Source organism: Medicago truncatula, chromosome 4, assembly GCF_003473485.1.
Source record: "Medicago truncatula cultivar Jemalong A17 chromosome 4, MtrunA17r5.0-ANR, whole genome shotgun sequence".
In the NCBI taxonomy this organism is placed as follows: domain Eukaryota; kingdom Viridiplantae; phylum Streptophyta; class Magnoliopsida; order Fabales; family Fabaceae; genus Medicago; species Medicago truncatula.
In genome coordinates this window covers 34,660,101-34,683,038 of record NC_053045.1, presented here as the reverse complement: position 1 = coordinate 34,683,038, position 22,938 = coordinate 34,660,101, and the positions used below count along the sequence as shown (strand labels likewise).

Below are 22,938 nucleotides of genomic sequence, written 5' to 3'. Positions count from 1 at the left end.
ACATTTATAATCATCACCTCTAACTACAATGTTATCAACATAAACCACAAGGTAGATATATTTATTTGATGATGAGCATTTAAAAAAAAAACAGAATAATATGATTTCGAACGGGTCATCCCAAACATCATATGTTAGAAATCATGATTGGACCTGACACAACACCACAAAACCGGCTTGTGAGATAAGGATTACTCCCCACTTATAAACACATCGTCAGGCCATCTCTTATCCGATGTGATGCTCTTTAACACACCCTAGAGCGTGGACATAAATGATGGGTGGCCTGATAACAGAAACCTGATAGCAGGTGACCCAACAGATCTTAGAGGAGACTCTGATATCATCTTAAGACTGAAAATATGTTTGTTATATCATATTATATGGGGAGAATGTTAATTTATATGGGTAGGAGTCTCCTAGTTAATCCCTAATTAATAAGGAAGATTAATCAATACAATAAATAATGAAGTTAAAACTAAATAGTCATAACTTTTCAATGTCTCAACATAAGTGATTCTAAATAGTCACGGGTTTGTAAAACCCCTAGAAAATTATACACGGTGCACGTTATAATTTGCTAGCGCACCCTAGCCTTTGTCTTCAACCCTTAACGCATCACATTAATTTTCCGACATAAGTAAATTACATTTCAACCCTTGACACATCACATTAATTTGACATAAGTAAATATTGATCTCTTTTTTTTATATATACAAAACTCTATAAATTTGGTCACTTACTAAAACGACAATTTCAATTACATATACAAAATTGTTTATCTTACAAATTTAATTTAACTTTTTATTTGTCAACCTTGATATACACTCCAAAAGATAAAGGATGCTCCCATAGTACACCTCTGGTCATTTCCATATCTTAGGGTGAGGCTGGCTGACAGAATGTTGATAGCTTGATATTTTTGTTTTGTATTTTCCACTCAACGGTTGTTAACAAATTGTTCGGGTCCTACTATCACACAAATCAAAAGGAAGACAAGAACAATCAAATGGGAAAACTGTTGCTAATTATATTTTTTGACACGTGTGCGGTGGAGGTATCAAGGCCAAATAAAATGAGAGGCAGGGAAATGGACCCATGATTGTTTTTTTCTTTTCTAAATGACTCAGCCTTTATAAATTCATGTTTTTAAAGCGAATATATAATGTAATGTCTATATTAATTATGTTAAGTATACGGAAGCAAATTGTTTTTTCTTGAATAACATTATGCACTTGTTTTTTTCTCTGCAAAATGCTATTGCGCACTCACTCTTTGATTTATGATTATCAGTCCAAAGTGCATAAACACAAAATTGTTGTGGTAGTTGGTACCCCGTCAATCTTTCTCACTACTCACTGACTGTGTAATCCTTATCCGCAATTTATTGTATTAAAAAATGATTCACATCATAACTCCATTTTAAAAAAGTAGAGGATTTTACGATACAATACAACTAACTAGCTCCACATCCAAACGAAATTTTGAGCAGAATCCTGAATACCTTGCATGTCTGAATACCATCATGGGTCCCGCTGAATCCACCAAAAGAATATCAGTTTTCTTGGTTTAGAAAACACAAAAATCTTATTTATATTGTCATACTTGTATTAAAGAAAATTATGATGCTATATATAACTTCTAATTAAAGATTATATAAAGAAGTTATCAAATTAATGATATTGTAAAATTCACCACCGGGAAGCACTCCATCTTCCGCCGACAATGTTGAACCGGATATGATACTACCGTTGGGCTTTCTAGGGGAATCAACATTGATTTGAGTTGACACATTGTGAAAAGAGAAACCACCCAAATGAAAATGATATCACATCTTCATCGAAAAATTAAAGACTTAATTATGAGTTTTATTCGTTTATTTATTGTTTAACCTCCATTTTTTATTCAATATTAGACTTTAAATGACACTTGATACAATAAGTATTTTCTCCTTTAAATATAACGAAATTTTAACATGTATTTAACACGGGCGTCCATACTAGTCTTAACTAATAACATGTGAGATTGAAACATATAACGTAAACATTTGCTTCTTAAAAAAAATGAACGTTTGTAAAAAAAAAACTAAAATCTATGAAAGACAAATCAGAGGGACATAAGTTAAAATGAATTTTTTAGAAGGATTAGAAATGAAAGTTGATATATTTAGAATCAATGTTTTATTAGGAAAACTAATTTTCTTCTGATTATGAAAATGAATGTGCTGTTCAAACGCATGCATGACTTGCAAATTGCAACATATACAACTGGGTCATTTGATTGGTTAGGGAAATGCCAATGGCAAGCTTGTGAAAACAATCGCATAATCAAACTCAATCAACTTGAACGGTAATCATGTCTATGAAGATAAGCTAGTCATAATCAACAAAAGTTGCAACAGGTCAAGTGGCTTGTCAAATTCAAGTTTCCTTGTTCAATGACAACCGTAGAAATTTGCATTATTTTGCTAATAACTATATATGTTTCTTTTTTTGATACTTATTGATAATATTAACTCATACATGTAATGCTTGTGACCAAATTGGTGTGGTCCCATTAGTGGCAAGCTATTGTTAGATAAATATTTTATTAATGGATTAATTGTTTAAATTAACTAAAATACATAATGTTTGAAAAATGATCATGTAAAATAAAAAATAGATGTTCTAACCTGTAATTTGATATTCTTTTTATTTTTTACACTATAATATACGCGTGGTCCAAAAAAGTGATGTAGAGATTGAATTTTTTCATGATTTTTTTCAAGATGTTAAAACATGACTTTACACACACAAAAAATAGATTTTTTCGACTATGTACGAATTTATTTAATCCCAATAATTATGAAATCTTAAAAAATTCATAATTAATTTGTACGTCTTTTAAAAACTCTAAAATTTCATGGTAAATGTTCTTATGATGTTCTAACAATGCCTACAAAATTAGAGAACGGAATTTGACCCGTGAGTATACGCTTACTCAGAACAAAATTGCAATTTCACACGTTTTGGATTGAAAAAAAATTGAAACATCTTTGAAATACTAAGAAATTTTGCAAATCATTTTTTATGTATTTCTATAGATGTCTATGCAAACAATCACCTCAAAATTCGATTTTTAGGTTGGAGTTTTCATTATTTTGTTTTTAGAGTTTTTGCTCATTAAAAATTAATAATTTATTTGTCTTTAGTTGAAAAATTCTAATTTTTGTGTCATGTCATATTTTAACGTCTTAAATATGCCTGAAAAAATTAAACCTTTAAGTAGCTTTTTTGGACTTCAACTATATTACAGGGTCCAAAATAATAAGAATCTCAAATTACAGAGTTAGAATGTGTTTTTTTTTTATTTTACAGAGTTAATTTTCAGACTTCGCATATATTACAGGATCAATTTCAATATTTAACCCTTTATTAATTAATTAGTTTATGATAAACTATTATGGTTATGTTAAGCCACTAGGATTTGTATAGTAGTGAAGGGTTTGAATAGTATGCCTAAAGTTTTAGTTTTGAACCTCATTGACTCTATTTTACACCAAAAAGAAAAGGAAAATTGACTTATTTTAACTTGTGTTCTAAAGACATGTTAAAGAATTTATAAAGAATAAGTATTTTTTTTTTAAAAAAAAACCTTTTAACTTGTAGGGAAAAATAGAATGTATTAATTGTCAATAGAAAGTTTCTGTCTTTTAACGGTATGCTAATATTCATAAGGGTCATGCTAACTTCTTGTGTCCTTAAAATATATGTTAAGCAAGTTAAGAAGTTAAATGCACGACTTTTAATATGTATATTTTTATAATAACTTTTTTAACATGTGTCCTCAAAAGACACAAGTTAACATTTACTTACTCACGAAGGTATATGTTAACATCTTTAAAAAGAAAGGTACATGTTAATTTTTCAGTGTCTATTAATATAGTAGCTTCTATAATAAAAAGCAAAATAAAATCACACTATTCTAATATAATTTTTTCAGTGCTTATAAAAAAAAAGTCGAAAACAATTTACTGAAGTGTTCATAAGTTATTTTCACACAATTTGTAAAAGGGTTTTAAACAATCTTATGTCGTTAGATAAATATAAATAATTTTTCTTGGTACAAATATAAATAATCAATCTATAGGTATAAGTGATTCAAGACCTGAAGCACGTGGTTATGAAATTCGACCTCGTGCGTATGAATTATCATTGAAAAACAACAATATCAATGGGTGTCTCAAGCACTTTTTAAAAATCTTAAAATGTAAGTTTTTATAAAAATTTGTACATACAAAATATTAGAAATTAAAATGTTTAACTTTTTTAAAGAATTTTTTTTTTTAATTTAAAAGGTTTAGATTTTAGAGAGTGCTCCGTGATATTCGTTACCAATATATTTTCTTTAAATATTTAAAAAAAATACAATTGAGAAAAACAAACAGTACCAGTGCCTGAAGTTGAAGTTTACAGGTGTATGTTCCTCAAGGACTCTCCGTGTATAAGAGGAACCTAGAAACATGGACCGTGAGAAATGATATTATAGACTATAGTATCAAATCCACATTATTACATCATTTTATATTCTTGTCTTGGCTATAGTTTTTGGAAATTGATATACCAAAACCATAAGATTTTTCCTTTTCCCATCACTCTCGTGAAGGCTCTGGCTCACAAGCCAATAAAACCACCTAGTTAGTAGTACAACATTCAACTCACTCTTAGATCACATTTCACACTCAAATTCTCAGCATTCAGTTACCAATAATCTAAATCTCACTCTGATCAAGTTAGCACATTTTTCATATATATATATATATAACATTTAGTTCATACTTCATACTCTAATTTGGTCAGGTTATATTTATTGCTGTTTAATTAATTATTTTCTTCAGCTTCCTTGGTATTGCTTTTCATTTTCCTACTTCATTCTGAAGTTACTCAAAGTAAGTTTTTCTTTCCATTCATTACTTCATTAACATTATTTTATTTTAGTGTTACTTTAAATTTCTATAACTACTCGATCATGCTTTATAATATATTTTGTTTTTATGTAATGTGTACTTTCACTTTGTTTGCTTACAGTTTGAACATCAATTGAGTTTGGCTCTTAACAAGGACTTGAACTCTTGATACATCACGATTCACCATCACAATGGTGTCTACTTGTGTGAACTTTAAGGCAAATAACCATGTAGCAAATTTGAGGAAAGACAGTATTTTTCATCAAGATAATGGTTTTCTTGGTGAGAGAATCAAAGTGGGTGTGAATTACAGTCCCTGGATTGGTAATCAGTTTGGAATAAGTTTGAGAACCAAAGAGAGGGTTAAGAAGGCCAAACCTGGTGTTGTGTCTGCTGTTCTTACATCAAATGATGCCACTGAGACTAAGGTAAGCTAAATCATGTCGAGGGATCCGTCATGGTTTTCAATTACATTGCGAACTTTTGTATTGTCAAAAAATCTTGGAAAATATGGTCAAAATTTCAGTTGCGATGCTACTGCAGAGACCTCAAAATCCTTTATACTGCGGACACAATTTTGGCTGTGGACCACGGTTTAAAACCATGGGATCCATTTTCTACCATTTTTTATTGCGGTTGTAGTGTAACTGTGATCCTTCGTACTATGGAAAAATTAAGACAACTATAGCTGATGTGGCTGCAATTGCAGTCTCGGTGTAGTTGCCGAGGCTTCAAAATCTTTTATGTTGTGACGGCAATTGCTGTTGCAGCAATTTAAAAAATTATTTAAACCTTTATGGTCTTGACCAACATGACCCCAAGACTTTGTCCGCGTATGTTTTTTGTGCACCTTGCACTCATTAGTCGTGAATAATATTTTGCTGATTCAAAAATAAAACAACTTAGCTAAATTTCTTATGTTATTATTTTTTTAAATGATTCTTCTGTTCTTATTGTGGTGCCAACTTCAGACCTTTCAGGTTCCATCATTTATCAGAAGAAAAGCTGACCCAAAAAATGTTGCTTCCATTGTATTGGGAGGAGGTCCTGGTGTTCAACTTTTTCCTCTTACCAAAAGAGCTGCTACACCTGCTGTGAGTAAATCATTGTCTTTGTTGACTAAACAAGCATCAATTTTGGAGTTTTTTCATTATGTGATGATACTGTTTACATTTTTCAGGTACCTGTCGGTGGCTGCTATAGGCTTATTGACATTCCAATGAGCAACTGCATCAACAGTGGAATCAACAAAATATTTGTACTGACACAGTTCAATTCTGCGTCTTTAAACCGTCACATTGCTCGCACCTATTTTGGAAATGGCATCAACTTTGGAGATGGATATGTGGAGGTATGTATCAAGGAATTAGTTGCTCATTGCATGACAATATATTCACAAAGTTGTACTTTATTTTACTACTAGTGCAATTTTGATGTGATACTCAACCTAATGTGAAAGCTACTTTATATCACTTCTAGTCGGACCAACGTTTTGAAACGAAATCAATAATGTCATGATGGAGTAACATCAACTCTAATATTTTCTACCGTGAAATCAAACACAATAGGTTTTGGCAGCTACTCAAACGCCAGGAGAAGCTGGGAAAAATTGGTTTCAAGGAACAGCAGATGCTGTGAGGCAATTTACATGGGTATTTGAGGATGCCAAGAACACTAACATTGAGAATGTAATAATCTTGGCTGGTGATCATCTATATAGAATGGATTACATGGACCTTGTGCAGGTATTCAATTATTTGTTTCATATATGTTTGATTATTTTTTTCTTTGTTTCATTTTCAATGTTTTCTGATTATCTTGTATCATATAAACAGAGTCACATTGATAGAAATGCAGATATTACAGTATCATGTGCTGCTGTTGGTGACAGGTATTTTATGTTCAGTCACCTTTAATAAATTTCCTTTTTTATATTTGTTTTTTTGTTTGATCAAAATACATAACTTCAAATTCAGTTTTATCTAAGTTTCATTTCCATTGCCTGTTTTTCAGTCGTGCATCGGATTACGGATTAGTCAAGGTAGATAGCGGAGGTCGCATCATCCAATTTTCGGAAAAACCTAAGGGAGCTGATCTTAAATCAATGGTAAGTCCAATACATTTATGAAAGTTCAAATAAAATAGTTCAGTCTCTTCCCTTTTGGGAACATGTTCGCGTAGGAGTAACAAAATACACCGTTTCTGTCACGTAATGAAGATAACGAACACTTCTGCTTTTTTTAACGAAATGTATTTGAAAGGGTAACGGCGCAAACGTTTTAAGACTTAAGGACTAACCTGTTACAAAAATAACAACAAAAAAAAGACTTAGAGGGTTAATATGGTACATTGAGATAACTCAAAGGACCGCATAATGTATTTTGCCTAATTTGATCATAATATATTTATCTTTTTTGGCTTCTATAGTCATGTGTTTCTGATGCTTCTCTGCAGCAAGCAGATACCTCTCTTTTTGGATTGTCAAACCAAGATGCATTAAGGTCACCATATATTGCATCTATGGGAGTTTATGTATTCAAGACTGATGTTTTACTCAAGCTTCTAAAATGGAGGTATCCCACATCCAATGACTTTGGATCAGAAATCATTCCTGCATCTGTTAAGGAATACAATGTCCAAGTAAGGGAAATTACACTATCTCCTTTAAAGTGTTTTCATAATTACTCCTTTGTGGAGGTAACAATACAAGTTGAATGTTTGTTTTGCCTTTTTTTCAGGCATTTTTTTTCGGAGACTATTGGGAAGACATTGGAACAATAAAATCATTTTACGATGCTAATATGGCTCTTACTGAAGAGGTAGGTTCAAGAATCAAGATATTGACTAATTACAAATTTTTTATTTTAATTCTCTTCCTATCATGAAATGAAGCTAACATTGTTTGTTATATACTCTTGCAGAGTCCAATGTTCAAATTTTATGATCCCAAGACACCCATTTTCACATCTCCAGGATTCTTACCACCAACAAAGATTGATAAATGCAGGGTATAACTATGATCATCTGTCTTCAAAGTTTTAACTTACATCTTCGTTTTCATTAGACGTCTTGCTTACCATGTTTGAGTTGCTCTTTTGTAGATTGTGGATGCAATAATCTCACATGGTTGTTTCTTGAGAGAATGTAGTGTACAACACTCCATTGTGGGTGAACGTTCACGTTTGGATTACGGTGTTGAGCTCCAGGTAAACTACCATAATTTCTTGGCCGAGAACGCTATAGAACCAAGGTTACAAACTGCAGTAGCATCGCAATTATTGACATTGTGGAGAATCGAGATCTATTGCAGCTAATGTGAACTCAATAGCAGTGATCATTGAGACATCAAAAACCTTGACGTCATAGCTCAAATTGCATTTGCTGAATTTTTTTTTTTATAAAACCCTAAGGCTTGGCTAGAACACTATATGTAATATAATATTCCTAACATTTAAAACAAACTTTTACAGGACACTGTAATGATGGGAGCAGATTATTACCAAACCGAATCCGAAATTGCTTCTGAGCTGGCAGAGGGAAAAGTTCCTATTGGGATTGGAAGTAACAGCAAAGTCAGGTAATCTTGCTGCAGAATATTGAATATTGTCTCTCTGTCATGATCATGACAGAATTAGCATACCATAACCTGTAGAATATTGTTCATTTGATGTTTGTTACTTGTTGTCTCTGTTGAAGGAAATGTATAATCGACAAGAATGCCAGGATTGGGAAAGATGTCATCATCATGAACAAAGATGTGAGCATGGCTCCCCTTTACCTTATATTTCTTTTACATTTCAGTCCATTTTGTTAGTTAGTGGTTTTCTTGCGTAAGATCATCATGAACGAAGCATCAAACATAAGTATCATCTATCTGATATATTACCATTCAAATGCTTTGTATGTAGGGTGTTCAAGAAGCAGATAGACCAGAAGATGGATTTTACATCCGATCAGGAATCACAATTGTAATGGAGAAAGCGACAATAGAGGACGGCACTGTTATATAAGTGGCTAGCAGGGTTTGCTTCTCAAGCATTCCAAAGATCACTTTGAGAACAGAAGGGTAGCAGTTGCAATACCATGTACAATAGAGAAACCAGACCCCCTTTTTGTTTATATATGTGTGTGTTTGTGCGTACGTGCACATAGTAGAAGGGTCCCTCCCACTACATGTAAAAATAGAACGAATAAATAAAGCGTTAATGTAAAATCAAGATGCACATAAATAAAATGATCGAAGGCTGTTTGTGAACTGCCAGGTTGTTTTCAGTGCTTTTGGAGTATTTTGCAATTGGTTTAAGCTATTTCGTTTACGCCTATTTAACCTTTATTGATACTTTTGAAGCTTAAGATTTAATGAGTAAGCCATATCATATTATATAAAATGGAAAATAAAGCATAAATAAAAATTTAGATGCTCCTAATAAACTAGGAAACAAGTTTTTGGCATACAGATAATGTAATGTAACTTGAAAAAAGTCTATTAATTTAGCTAAGTTTTATTAATACCAGTAGAGAGAAACCAGAAAATTCAATGAGATTATATTAACCAAAGTATGGAGAAGAGTTGGATTACCTCCAGTTAACTGATTTGAAGAGCAGATAAACTTTAGTAAGAATATGCATTGGAGATGGTCTATGATACTTCTTTAGTAAACAAACTACAGACCATGTTTTTAAGATCTAAAGTGTGGTTTCATAAGTTGACTCATAATCTTTTTTAGTCTAATGACTTCTTTCAATACTCACCACAAAAACTAAACTCATTAATAATAAGTAGCTAATATAATTGTACAACAGTCCATAATAACTATTTTTTCTCCACAAAAATGGTTTGGTTTTGGTACAAACACTTCTATATATAACTTTTGGTTCTGACTATGTATCTGTTGCATTCACTTTTGTGTTTCGAATTCAAAACGAGCAACAAATCGTTGTTGTAGGCACTGTGGGGACTGAGAAATGGAGAAAAAGGTATAGTATAAGTGGAACGATCACAAAAACGAGTAGTTGCAATTAAAAATCATATTTAACCAAATCAAACAAATAAACTTTACAAATCAACATGTTTATAACTAGGACACATTCGGTGACACTTTTTTACACACAACATTTTGCTGCACCACTGTATTGTAGGTGAGCATCCAAGTCCTAATAAATATAGAAAATGCTTTGATCTTGAAAGTTGCTGAACTTCATATGCTATTGTTCATGATAGAAAAATCTACCCCAAAAGGATCATAACCTTGCATGAAACTCCTATCAAACCTTACGATTAACTCTGTTAATATATGCTTAGCTTGGCAATATGACTCGAGCAGCACCATACAAGGTTCAATGATTCCATCCCTCTTCAGAAATTTTCTTCCATCTAGGATTAAGACAATTTATTTCATAAGTATATATACATGCTATATGCAAAAAAAGCAGGCAAGTTCACATACATAATATCTTTATTTAAATGCTGCTCTACTCATTTGGTTTTGATCGATCCAAATTTGAGGAGATGAAGTGGTGAGCAAGCTAAGCAACAAATTCAAGGGTGTGGGATATGGCCCAGGCAGTACTCAATTCACCAAGTAACTTCCCATACAAAGTATGCAGCCATATAGATTCCTCACAAATTAATCCCATGAATCCCCACCATAAACTTTATATCACCAATGGCCAAAAACTTCAAAGTCTCTTCGTATTCCAAACCATCACAGGACCCTTTTTCGTAAGCTCAGATGGATTCAAACAATTCATTGCCTTTCCCATCAGGGCCATGGCAGCAATGCTTGGAAACTGCTTGTTTTTGAACTGTTCTTTCACACTGTTCGAAGACTTTGGTTCATGATTCTCAGCTGATTCATGCATCTTTTTGGGACATGCAGCCCGATTATGACTCCATCTCTGAATCCAAGGATGTGAAAGTGTAATATCTACAGTTTCCTTCGCTTCAGTAAAAGAGGACTCGTCGTTTGATAATACTTTTGGGGGTAGATCTGGAACAGTTATTCCTTCAGCATGATATACTGTTTCGGCTTCCATACTGGATTTGCTCTCTTTCATAATTTTGCTGAAAATATTTGTTGATTTTGCATGTGAAGGTTCTCCAATATTTTCACTCTTGGTACCATGACCAGAGTCCAGTGTGCATAACTTGAGTCGTTTAACCCATCTGCTACTTGGATCTGATCCCAAAGAGCTACTGCCAGATTTTGACCTTGCATGTCCGTTTGCGTAAGAAAAAAGTTGTTCAACATCAAGGCTATGAGTTCTTGATGTACTAGTCTCCCTGTCAACCATGGGACTTGCCAGAGTGAGAAGCTCATGAGGCCTTTTATTTATATCTGGTAGTGTTGTATTCACTGACTTCTCCAGGTTTTTTCCTCTAGCTGAAATTGTTGCACCTTGAGTTGAGAACGAGTTTTGACTATCCTTGGAGCACTGCAAAATTTAAATTGTGATCATCCATGCATGTTTACCGCTCAAAGTTTAGAATAGTATTGGATTTAATATGGGGTGATATGATAGTGGTAGAAAAACTCTTGCGATGATCAAGTTATCAAATTAGAGTACTAATTGTGTCTGTGTGTGTGTGTGATAACGAAAGGGTTGGTATGAGGAAACGGTTTCATTAAAATTAGCTACAATCTGTAGTGTCATACAACACTCATCATAATTAACAAGAATGTACAAGTTAATGAAATTCTTACTTTTCCCAAAAACCAGATTATGATATATAAAGTGTCGAGAACCAGATAATAATGAAAATCATATGAATGCTTAAGCAATGGTGAGGGTGGAAAATTAAATGCATGGCATCAACAAGACCAAACATGAGCAAAATTACCTTATTAGATAGCAATGGAACTTCACCTGCAACAGGCAGGAAGGAGCACCATCAGTTCCAAAAAACAAAATTAACATCATCAAACTTGCAGACCATGTCATTTTCCAAACAATAAACTACGATTAAACTTAACTGAAATTATGGAATATATTAAACATTATGCAAGTATTAATCAAACTAAGTATATTTAAGAAGTTTCTATAATTAAGAGCTTTAAGGATATCATTATATGGTATGTCCTTTCACTGTGTGCATATATACCTGCAAGATTATTCTCATGTAAAGTATCAATGTCCATAGTGTCGGGTTCAGGAGATGACTCATTCGCCGGGCTTGTCGGACATTTCAAATCATGGATATTTTCGTTTTCTTCACTCTTTCTGGAGCTCCCAAGAGTTTCCAGCTTCGGACATTCCACAGTACGGTCACTAGCGGGTGGAGTCGGAGATAAATCAAGAATCTCATTGAAATTATTTCCTTTAATTTTGGTAGGTGCCATTGATTCTATAAAGAACTGATGTGTTGTCTGGGAAATATTGGGATGACCTCGTGATAATTCTTCTACTGAATCTATACTGGCGTAAATTTTTGCACCCTTCACACCATAAGAAGAACGTGGTCCTCGCGCCGAAGAGCTTACACCGTAATGTGGTTTAGTTGACTCCAAGAGTGAAGTCTGGTTTGTAATGTCTGGATTAGCAATTAAATTTTGAATCTTGTGGTGCTGACTACGAACAGCATATAGTCCATCGTCATCATTACCAGCTATTGGATTATGCAGGAAACGAGGAAAACTGCCTTGCAACAATTTTGAACGGGACGGTCTTTGAGAGTCTAACAAGCTACTCATCTGCTTCTCAGGGACACGGAGAGAAGAATAACTGTGATATTTAGTGCTTGTGTAATGCTCTTGGGATGCTGAATTGTAGCTCGACCCACCTGTGAGTTGAGGCATCACAGATTTTCCTTTGTCACGTCCATTTGTAGGCACTATGTCCGAAGCTGAGTTTACCAAGTTGTTCCGCAACGACGTTGAAAGAGCCAATTTCTTCAGGTCAGCAGCAGCCAAGGATTTCACCGGCACTCCTTGAGACAATAAACGACACTCTTTTATCGAAGTTTCTGTTTTAGGAGCAGCTTGTGAAGATGTTAATGGCAACAAGTGATCCCCACCTCTGTTGATGAAAACATTATCACCTCCAAAGCTTGATTCTTTTCCATATTTTCCATCTCCCTGACGCAAAACATTCTTCTCTTCTCTTTGCAAAGGCGGTCTTCCATCTTTGTTTTGAGAAAGACGTGATATAAGAAACGACTTGGAATCAAAGCTTGCTTTCATCTCCTCATCATCAACATGCATAGAACTATCTGATCCAACGTCCGACCCACCAAGTAAATCACGCTTCTCAACATCACTTTCTTCTTTCAATTCATTAACCTCACAACCAACACTCAAACCATTGTTGCAAACAGTCTTTTGTGTGTTTGACTTGTAACTTGTGTGCTTCCAATGAGCCATCCATGGTGATAGATAACTATAACCATGCATTGCAGCATCCACTCTTTCACCATCGCGATATGCGCGAGCAGCAATCTCATCCGGCATCATCACTCTCTTTTTTTTCCCTCCACCACAACAACACAGACCAATTTTATGACCTCACAAAACAGTCAAATCATTCATAACCTGAATTTTCAAGACAATGAATTAGCTTCCATTAAAAAAACATCACATGCAGATGCAGATAGAAACAATCAAAACCAGATCACAACTACCTAACATATACATGCAAAAAAAAAAAAGCATAATCATGTTCTTAATCTTACCTAACACACATAAATCACTACTAAATCATCAAATTCGCATTAGTTAATTGTGTTTTATGGAAATTCAAATCAAAATTTTCATTGTGATTGAATTCAGCAGATATTAATAAACCTATGCTATGCTAGCAGAAAATCGAAGTTATACAAAAAATTCAACAAAAATGAACTCAACAAAGAAACTTATTCAAGAAATTGAAAAGAAAAATCCAATTTACCTTCGAACAAATCGAAATTGTGAAACTTGCAGAGTTGAGAATGAACTATGTAAAGTGAATGAAGAAAGAAAAGAAGAGAATGCTTAAAGAAAATGAAAAGTGAGAAGTGTGTTACTGCGGAAATCAACGGTTGGATGTTAGTGAAAAGTGGTCCCACGGGGTTGAAATGAATCTAACCGTCGATTTTAAGTACTGTGTAATTTTTGTTTTATTTGGTTTTTTTATTTGATTTTAAGCCACATGAATCGGAGAATCGGGATCGAACGAATGGGACCTACACATGTACGCTTTTGTGTTCTTCTTATTGGCTGTTCGCGTTTTCATTTCATTTCTCGTACGTTTTCAACCTACGCGTAATTATTGTGACCACTCTAAAGTTCTATCACAATTAATAAATTAATAATAATGAGCTTTTTCTAATTTTTTTTTTTAAAGGAATGAGCTTTTTTTATTGTTTTTCTTTTTTTGACGAGACGTTTTTGTTTTGGTTGATAAGTTACGAATTTTTTCTTTGGTCAAATATATAAGGGGAAAAATGAAAATCGCTTGTTTTCTTCTGAGGAGAATATCGGAAACAAGGAGTTTAACATCAGATAGAGAAAGTATTAGTTGGTCATACATACAAATAAAAATTATTTAGGTACATACATATATGAAATTTTTAACAAAAAAAAGTAAGAAATTATGTGGCTAATTTTTTCTCTTTTAATTTTTTTCATTTACATATGTTTAACCAAATATTTTTGATTTGAGTTGTGACTAAGTGATAATTATATATTTTATTTGGGCTGTGATTAGGTAAGAACTAAGAATTGCTTCCCGTAATAATATTTTAACTTTTTTTTATTGCTCGCTTCCTAAATACAATTTTACTATTGTTAAGAAGAGGATTCTATCAGCAATCCCTTTAACAATCGTTTGTAAATACTCGCATGTCTATTGGGACACGTTAATTTTCTTTTAAAGTTGCTTCAAGCAACAAAAAACTAAGAATGTGTTTGGATATGTAGTTGAGAAATTTTAAAGAATTTAGAATTCTAGGCAATTTAAATGATTCAATTAAATTACTTTCATTTTTCAATACTTTTGTTTGGATGGAGTGATAAAAAAAATTCATTACCATCATTTTTGGGCAAGTTTTATAAATTTTAATTTTTAGGGGGCCAAATTTGAAAATTGAACTTAGGGATCAATTTGTAAATTTCAAAAACTTAAGGGGTCAAATTATAATTTTTGAAAAATTTGAGGGACCAATTTGCAATTTTTTTGAAATTTATTGGGGTCAAATTGAAAATTTTGAGGGCCAAAATGCAAAATTTGAAAAATTATAACAACAAAATTTTTTGAAATTCTTAGCTTTTAGGTGTCATTTCAAATTTTCTAAATTTGACTTAAACAAAATACTTCATGAATTTCTATCATTTTGAAAATTCTTGAAATTATTATCCAAACAATAGAATTCACAACAAAGTATTTGAATTCCCTCAAAACATTACATTCCCCCATCCAAACACACTCTAAAACTTTACATAGCTTTTGTTCACAATGACGTAATTCAAAGAAGCTCCATATCAATTTGGAATTAAGTCGTGATTGAACTAGAAATCGAGATTATTTTTTTTAAGGGACTAGAAATCGGCCATATAATTTACACAATAGTAATAGTAATATGCATCTATATGTCTCTCATATTAATTGTAGGAATTTTAACTTTTAACGGGGTATCCAATTATCTTTTTTTGTTGGGGTTCGAACTCCGAATTTTTTATGCATTGTTGCTATCAACTGAGTTAAGCTCATGAGCACATTCAATTTTCATATATACAAGTTATACATAGCATATTATTACATAACGAATGATAAATTTAGACGTTGTGTACTTTAGGATTACGAAGATAAATGAAAAGCAAGTACTAAAAGATGAATTATCTTGATGACCATTCAGATTGTAGTGTTTGGATTTTCACCTTTGTTAACTGTCTGATATAATAACGTTTAAATAGATAAACTATCAAGGATATGGAGTTCTCATTGGGCTTAAGAGAATGATCTAACCCATTACGATTCATTCAAAAACAAAGTCCAATCAAATAGTTAATCAATAATCTATGCATAATAACAATATACTATAATTTATGTTATTATTAATTTCTTAATATATGTTAATCCATAATTGATTAACTAAATAACTACTCTAACATTTCTCTCAACCTCTTGTCGTGTATTGTGACAACAAATCTACAACTCATCTCACCCACGACCTTGTATTTCATGAGTGAACAAAATATATCGAGATTGTTTGTCGTATCATTTTAGAAAAGATTTAACATGATCTCATTCATCTGCTTCTTATTACCTTTTGCACGCAAGTATCTTGTGTTCTAACCAAACTTCTTACCTCTCCCGCTTCTACTCACATTGCCTCTGAGGTTGGCCTATATGACATATATAGTAAGTTTGAGGGTGTTTTAGTTTTATAGTTTTCTCATTGTGTTTATAGTGTTAGAATTAGTCTTGTGGGAGTTGGTTTTACTCATATTTCTCTTTTTTATGTATTTCAATTTGTTGTAACCAACTCCCTTTCCCTCTTGCTTGCCTTGGTATTTATCATGTGTATAACTATCTTAAACTCTCTTTGTATGATTGGGAATAATTCAATTATGAAATGTATGTTGTATATTTATTCTTTTCTCTATCATTCGTGTTATTCTTTTCACTAGTATTTTAATTTTCAATACTTTCAATATAAAAAAGAAAGGAAATGTTAACTTGTGCCCTTATGGCACATGTTAAGAATTCCACTAATAGAAATTATGTATCGGAAATTGTGTTAATTTATCGCTCATATTGAAAACAGAAAAGGAAAATTGAAAGAGAAGAAATATTGTTTCTGATGTTGAATTAAATATTCTTCACTTGGTTACAATAGAGAGGCTATTTCTTATATATAGGCAAGAGGCTTATAGCAGAGCAGCTGATGTATAACAACTGTGAAAAGCTAACTAAGAGTTGTAACATACAGTTGTGAAAAGCTAACAAAGGGTTGTAACATACAATTGTGAAAAGCTAATTAAGACTGAAAAATTAACTATTGTTACTAAAACTCTAATACCCCCCACAAGATCATGGTGGTTGTAGAGCTAAAGAGGAAGCAACCACATTGATCTTGTCTCTAAGTTCCAGAAACTTCGTAGAGGAGAAGGGTTTTATGAATATGTCAGCTTTCTGATCAACACCAGGATGAAGGTAAATCGACATGTACAGAATAAGCAGCGGAATAAAATTTTCGATTTACTTTCCTTGGATCATTACGAATTGGAACTTGAACCAGTGATTCGATTGTTACCTTAGAATGATTGGTCTGAAAACGATCGGTGGAATCTGCGAACCGGAATCACGATCACAGCCAAGCAAATAGCAGAGCCTCTATCAAGTCCACACGAACAGTGCTCCTCCAAAACCTCGGTGCTAGCCAAGAAGACGGAAGTCAGAGAACTAGGGTTTCTGCAAAAGAACGTAACCGCAAACTGTTGCACTAGGGTTTTATTTATAGAACTCCTTATGTGCTTTGCAAGTCAAACTCGTTTTTGACTTCATTAAGCCCAATACGAGTTTAGTAAACTTTGCTAAATCATTAGCATTATTTACTAAGCGCACCCTTTATATAAGTCGTACTTATACATATCTCTTTTGACTGTTCTTTGTGTGTGACCCTTTAGGTTCTAGTCACGTTGGCAATAATATTAAATCTTAATATTTAATATTATAAACAATGAGCGGTATCTAGCAACACATCATTGCTACCCAAGTGACAAGAATGTCAAGTGATCTGACGAAACCTTTCATGATAATACATATGTGTATAATTACTCCTTTGTCTCAATATCTTCATTGATCCCAAGGCATAGATAGTGTCACCCTTGTATAGATCAATGTTCATTTATCTTGATTCCGAAATATACTATTTAACGAATAAGTCCAATATCTTATATTGACTTAGTTCGGCATGGCCATGCATATTTATAGTCATATTTCATCAAGAGGCCTAAAGATATATCTCCTGTTTATGAGGAGGGACAAATCCCATCTAGGACACTCATGACCCTCAGCATGATTCATCAAGTGCCCATCAACCAACGTTATTGTTATCCTTTTACAGACAACGTTAGAATGGCAACAAAGCACTTGAGTCCACATCTAGAGATCATAGTGGTTTCAGGTCTAAGAGCGATATACATTATTATCATTGTGAGAATATCTTATGACAATTTCATAACTTACTATGTAGTATTCTCACAGTGGGTCAATCCAATATAAATATTACTCCTAATATTTATATTTATGTATAGCCTTGATATCTCATATCTATGACCCATGAGATGCGGTCATCAGTCTACATACATAATAGTCTCGACGCTTTATTATTATCCTTTATTCATATTAAAGCTTTGACTACGGATACATTTAAGAATAGCGTTCTATAAGATAATGTAATCTCATGATTAAGTCACACTTAATATATTATTACACGAACTATCTATTCTAAGGACTTTATTAACATTATCTAAATATAATAAAGAGTGCCATATATTATTCAATAATAAAAGTCATGATACATAAGATAGGTTTAATATAAACTATTGGCCTCTAGGGCTTACACCAACACAGGAATGTGCAGGATGTCAAACTGTTTGTTTAAGACTTTTTCCCTAACAAAAAACAAATCAATTTCCATGTGCTTTGTTCTAGAATGAAGCACATGATTGTGGGCCATAGCAACTGTGCTTTGGTTGTCACAGTAGATGGGGGGAGATTGAGTGGGAATCTTCAATTCGATGAAGAGAGTAGTAAGCCAAAGAATCTCTGCAGTGATGAGAGCTAGACTGCGGTATTCTGCTTCTGCACTAGAGCGAGCAACAACAGTCTATTTCTTGGACCACCAAGAGAGAAGATTAGGGCCTAAAAATACTGCATCACCAGAGGTAGAACGACGATCATCTGGATCTGCATCACAGTAACCATACAGAGGAATAGGTAGGGATGAAGAGGTTGGGGAAAGATGCAGGTCAAGATGTTGAGTACCGGCTAAGTATCTGAGTATCCTTTTGACAGCTTGCCAATGCATATCAAGAGGATTAGCCATGAATTGGCAAACCTTGTTTACTGAGAAACAAAGTTCGGGTCTGGTAATGGTTACATATTGAAGTGCACCAACTACAAACCTATACAAGGTAGGGTCAGAGAAATTAGGAGAGCCAATTTTTGTGAGCTTTGCAGTAGATACCATAGGAGTGGCACCAGTCATATTAGTCTTGGTTAGCAAGTCACGGATGTACTTGCCCTGAGATAACAACAAAGAACCATCAGTTTGTGCTTTGACTTCTATACCAAGAAAATAATCAAGGGAACCTAATTGCTTGAGAGCAAAAACCTTGTGAAGCTTGTTGGTAATAGTTTGAATGAAGGAAGAAGAATTGCATGTGATGATTATATCATCCACGTATACAAGAACCTACACGCAGCAACCATTACAATTGTAGGTGAAAAGAGATGAATCACATTTGCTAGCCACAAAATGAAAATTGATAAGAGTCCCTTTGAGTCTTTCAAACCATTGACGTGGGGCCTGTTTGAGGCCATATAAAGCCTTGTGCAACTTACACACTAACTGAGAATTACCATTAGAGAAGCCGGGAGGTTGATCCATGTAGACCTCCTCATCAAGAAACCCATTCAAAAATGCATTGTTAATGTCCAATTGCTGAATTTTCCAATGATTTGTGAGAGCCAGTGTGAGAATTAATCTAATGGTAACATGTTTGAAGACTGATGATAATGTCTCATGAAAGTCAAAACTGTGTTGTTGGTGAAAGCCTTTAGCAAGCAACCTTGCTTTATACTTGTTCATTGTGCCATCAATATTTTATTTGACGCGGAACACCCATTTGTAGCCAATTGCTTGCCTGTTGGGGGGAAGAGGCACAAGGGACCATGTTTTATTTTTCTCAAGGGTAGAGTATTCCTCTTGCATAGCTGCCAACCACTTAGGATCCTTTAGGGCTTGTTTAATTGTGTGAGGTTCAGTCTAGGCAAGAAAGATAGATGGATGTAGTTTAGGTAAAGGGATGCCAGTTTCGAGTCTAATTTGCATGGGATGAGTGTTGGCTGTGTTAATGGTTTGAAGAGGTGGAGGGCTAGGTGATGATGAGTGCGAATTGGCTATTGTAGTAGTTGGATAAAATGAAGAGTCAGATGCAGGGAGATGAGAAGAATCTGGGGATAGGTTAGAGATGGTGGGAGAGAGTGGTAAGGATGTAGGCTGAGGTCCAGGTGAAGAGGTAGAAGGTGACTGATGTAGTGGTGAAGTAGGGAATTGATTGGTGGAGTGCTGCAATGGTGAGGAAATATTAATAGGATTTGTACTGACCAAACGAGAGAAGGGAGTGGAAACAGGAATAGGGGCAATGGGTGAAACTGATAATGCAGGAAAGAGAGGAACAAAAATAGAGACTTTGGACAAAGACTGAGATGACTCGGAGTTGAGAAATAAGTCGTTATATGGGAATCTATACTCATTGAATAAGACATCTTTGGAGATAAAGAGTCTTCCACTAGGTGAGAAACATTGTACCCCTTATGAGAGGTAGAATAACCAAGAAAAAGACACTCATGGGACCTAAAGTCAAACTTGTGAGTGTTGTAGGGTCTTAATAGAGGGAAACATGCACATCCAAACACTTTAAGAAAATTATAGCCAGGTGTTTGCTTGAATAAAATAGTGTCGGGAATAGCATTGTGCAGAGAAGCAGTAGGAAGCCTATTGATCAGATATACTGTTGTAAGAAAAGCATAATCCCAAAATTTAAGGGGAAGGGAGGCATGAATGAGTAAGGTTAATCCTAAATCAACAATGTGTCTGTGTTTACGCTCAACCACCCCATTTTGATGATGTGCGTGGGGACAAATCAATCGATGAATGATGCATAAATTAGATAGGTACTTAGTAAAGGGTCTAAATTCTCTCTCCCTCTCCCCCCCCCCCCCCCCAACCAGTTTGAATAGATTTGATGGAAAAACCAAACTGAAGCTCAACCATGGATTTAAATTGTTTAAAAATATTAAGAGCATCATATTTATTTTTGAGAAGATATATCCATGTGAACCTAGTAGCAGCATATATGAATGAAATGTAATATTTAAATTGATTAGAAGAAACAACAGGAGCAGGACCCCAAAGATCACTGTAAATCAATTATAAAGGTGGTGTATTGTGTGGTGGAAAGAGGAGAGTGTAAACGGTGAGCTTTTCCCATACAACAGGTAGAACATAAGATATCATTCTTATTTGAAGAACGAATATTACAAAGATCTAAGATTGTTTGCATAAAGTGGGGATTGGGATGGCCTAATCTGAGATGCCAGTTAAACTGAGCACTCTTACACGGAAGGATAACTAGATGGTTTGAAACTAGAATAACTGCTGACAAGACATGAAGCTGGAGACTGGAGTTTGAGATGGGGGAACTCGTAAAGTCCATCACGACCTACATTGCCATAGAGAAGGACTTCATTGTTGGCATGAGATTTGACAAGGCAAAAGTTAGAATAGAACTCAAAGAAAACATGATTATCCCTATCAAATTTACTAACGCTGATTAAGTTTTTGGTGATAGAAGGAACATGAAGAAGATTATGTAGCACTAGAGAAGAATTAGGGTTAGTAGGTGAGCAAAATTGAGAAGAACCAGAGGATAAAATTTTCAAACCTTGCCCATTCCCTATGAAGATATGGTTAGGACCTTCAAAGGGGACCTGTTGTTGAATGTTCTGAGAACTATTCGTCACATGAAGAGAGGCTATAGAGTTTGGGAACCAAGCATTGTTGAATGAGGGAAAGGAATTAGCAAGCATAACGTTGGGTTGCAGATTGGCTTGAGGGCGAATATGTGAGGGAATTTGGGGATGAATAAGAGGATTGGTATAACCATAAAGAGGAGATCCAACTTGAGAAGATATACCATAGAGACCCCGTGCATAACCCTAAAAATCATGGGGAATTGGTACCTGATATTGTTGATCAAACCTATGATAACACATGGAAGCAAGATGTCCAAACTTGAAGCATACTTGGCATTGAACGTTACCAAAGCGTCCTTGCCCACGTCCACGGCCATTTCGACCGCCACGTCCACGAAAACCACTGCCATAGCTAGGGAAATGGGAGCTGGAGGTTGAATCAATGGAATCAATGGAATCAATTGAAGCAGAATCAAGCTTAATCAGTTTATCAAACTTGGACATACGCATCTCATGTGCGGTGAGAAAAGCTTCAACCTCTTCCAATTAAATATCCTCAAACTTACTCTCAATAACAGACATAACAGGACCGTAATCACGTGGAAGCTCTTCAAGAATAACATCAATATGTTGTTGCGAGGGAATTGAATCTCCAACAGAGGCTAGTGAATCAACCAGATGCTTGATACGTTGAAGATAATCATCAACATATCGATCATCAAGCGTCGTTGCACGTAGTTCAGATCGTAACTGACGAACTCTCGCATGTGTGAGCTTCTGAAAGTGATCTTGAATTCGTTGCCACAATTGTGAAGCATGTGTGCATCCAAGAATACGTGTCACAACAGAACTTAAGATCGTAGACTGGAGCCATGATAACAGCCACTGATCTTGCTGAATCCATGTGCGATACACAGGGTTTTCATAGAAAGAGTTCGTGATAGAATCCTTGATGAATTCATCAGGAATCTCAGCATAGTACAAAAAACTTTGAAGATTTTGAGCGTTTACCACTGGTTCGATTTGTTGACGCCACATAAGAAAATTTTTCTCATCTAATTTCTCGGAAATCTTCAACTGAAAAGTAATAAGAGGTGGTGGCACCGTATTAAGAGGAACAACGTTGTGAACCAAGGGTGGTGACGGTGGAGGAGGTGGTGGAGGAGAATTTTGCGATGAATCCCCCATAACCGAAACCTAGCTCTGTGATACCATATCAAAAACAGAAAAGGAGGCAAGAGGCTTATAGCAGAGAGCTGATGTATAACAGCTGTGAAAAGCTAACTAAGAGCTGTCACATTCAGCTGTGAAAA

General features: G+C 34.4%; 2 protein-coding genes across 4 annotated transcripts; one reads left to right on the top strand and one right to left on the bottom strand.

Moving 5' to 3' along the window:
• The first annotated feature begins 4,464 nt into the window (after positions 1–4,464).
• On the top strand, positions 4,465–9,217 carry LOC11417144 (glucose-1-phosphate adenylyltransferase large subunit 1). 2 transcript variants are annotated; one of them, XM_003606895.4, is made up of 15 exons: positions 4,465–4,770; positions 4,877–4,927; positions 5,067–5,373; positions 5,917–6,039; positions 6,126–6,296; positions 6,514–6,690; positions 6,781–6,836; positions 6,959–7,052; positions 7,400–7,585; positions 7,684–7,764; positions 7,867–7,953; positions 8,047–8,151; positions 8,416–8,522; positions 8,642–8,702; positions 8,854–9,217. In XM_003606895.4, exons 3-15 carry the CDS (start codon positions 5,137–5,139, stop codon positions 8,953–8,955), a joined length of 1,587 nt encoding a protein of 528 aa, XP_003606943.1. In that variant the 5' UTR covers positions 4,465–4,770; positions 4,877–4,927; positions 5,067–5,136; the 3' UTR covers positions 8,956–9,217. The 2 variants fall into 2 exon arrangements, with proteins under 2 accessions (XP_003606943.1, XP_024638656.1); XM_024782888.2 differs by having other exon boundaries at positions 4,465–4,927.
• A 738-nt stretch (positions 9,218–9,955) lies between these two features.
• On the bottom strand, positions 9,956–13,958 carry LOC11417143 (uncharacterized). 2 transcript variants are annotated; one of them, XR_003011443.2, is made up of 5 exons: positions 13,829–13,958; positions 12,048–13,473; positions 11,787–11,812; positions 10,393–11,380; positions 9,956–10,319 (listed from the first exon to the last, which is right to left on the bottom strand). XR_003011443.2 is itself a non-coding variant. In XM_003606894.4 (4 exons), the coding sequence occupies exons 2-4, from the start codon at positions 13,393–13,395 to the stop codon at positions 10,625–10,627; spliced, it is 2,130 nt and encodes a 709-aa protein (XP_003606942.1). In that variant the 5' UTR covers positions 13,396–13,473; positions 13,829–13,958; the 3' UTR covers positions 9,956–10,624. The 2 variants fall into 2 exon arrangements, 1 of the variants encoding a protein (XP_003606942.1); XM_003606894.4 differs by having other exon boundaries at positions 9,956–11,380.
• Positions 13,959–22,938: the final 8,980 nt, after the last annotated feature.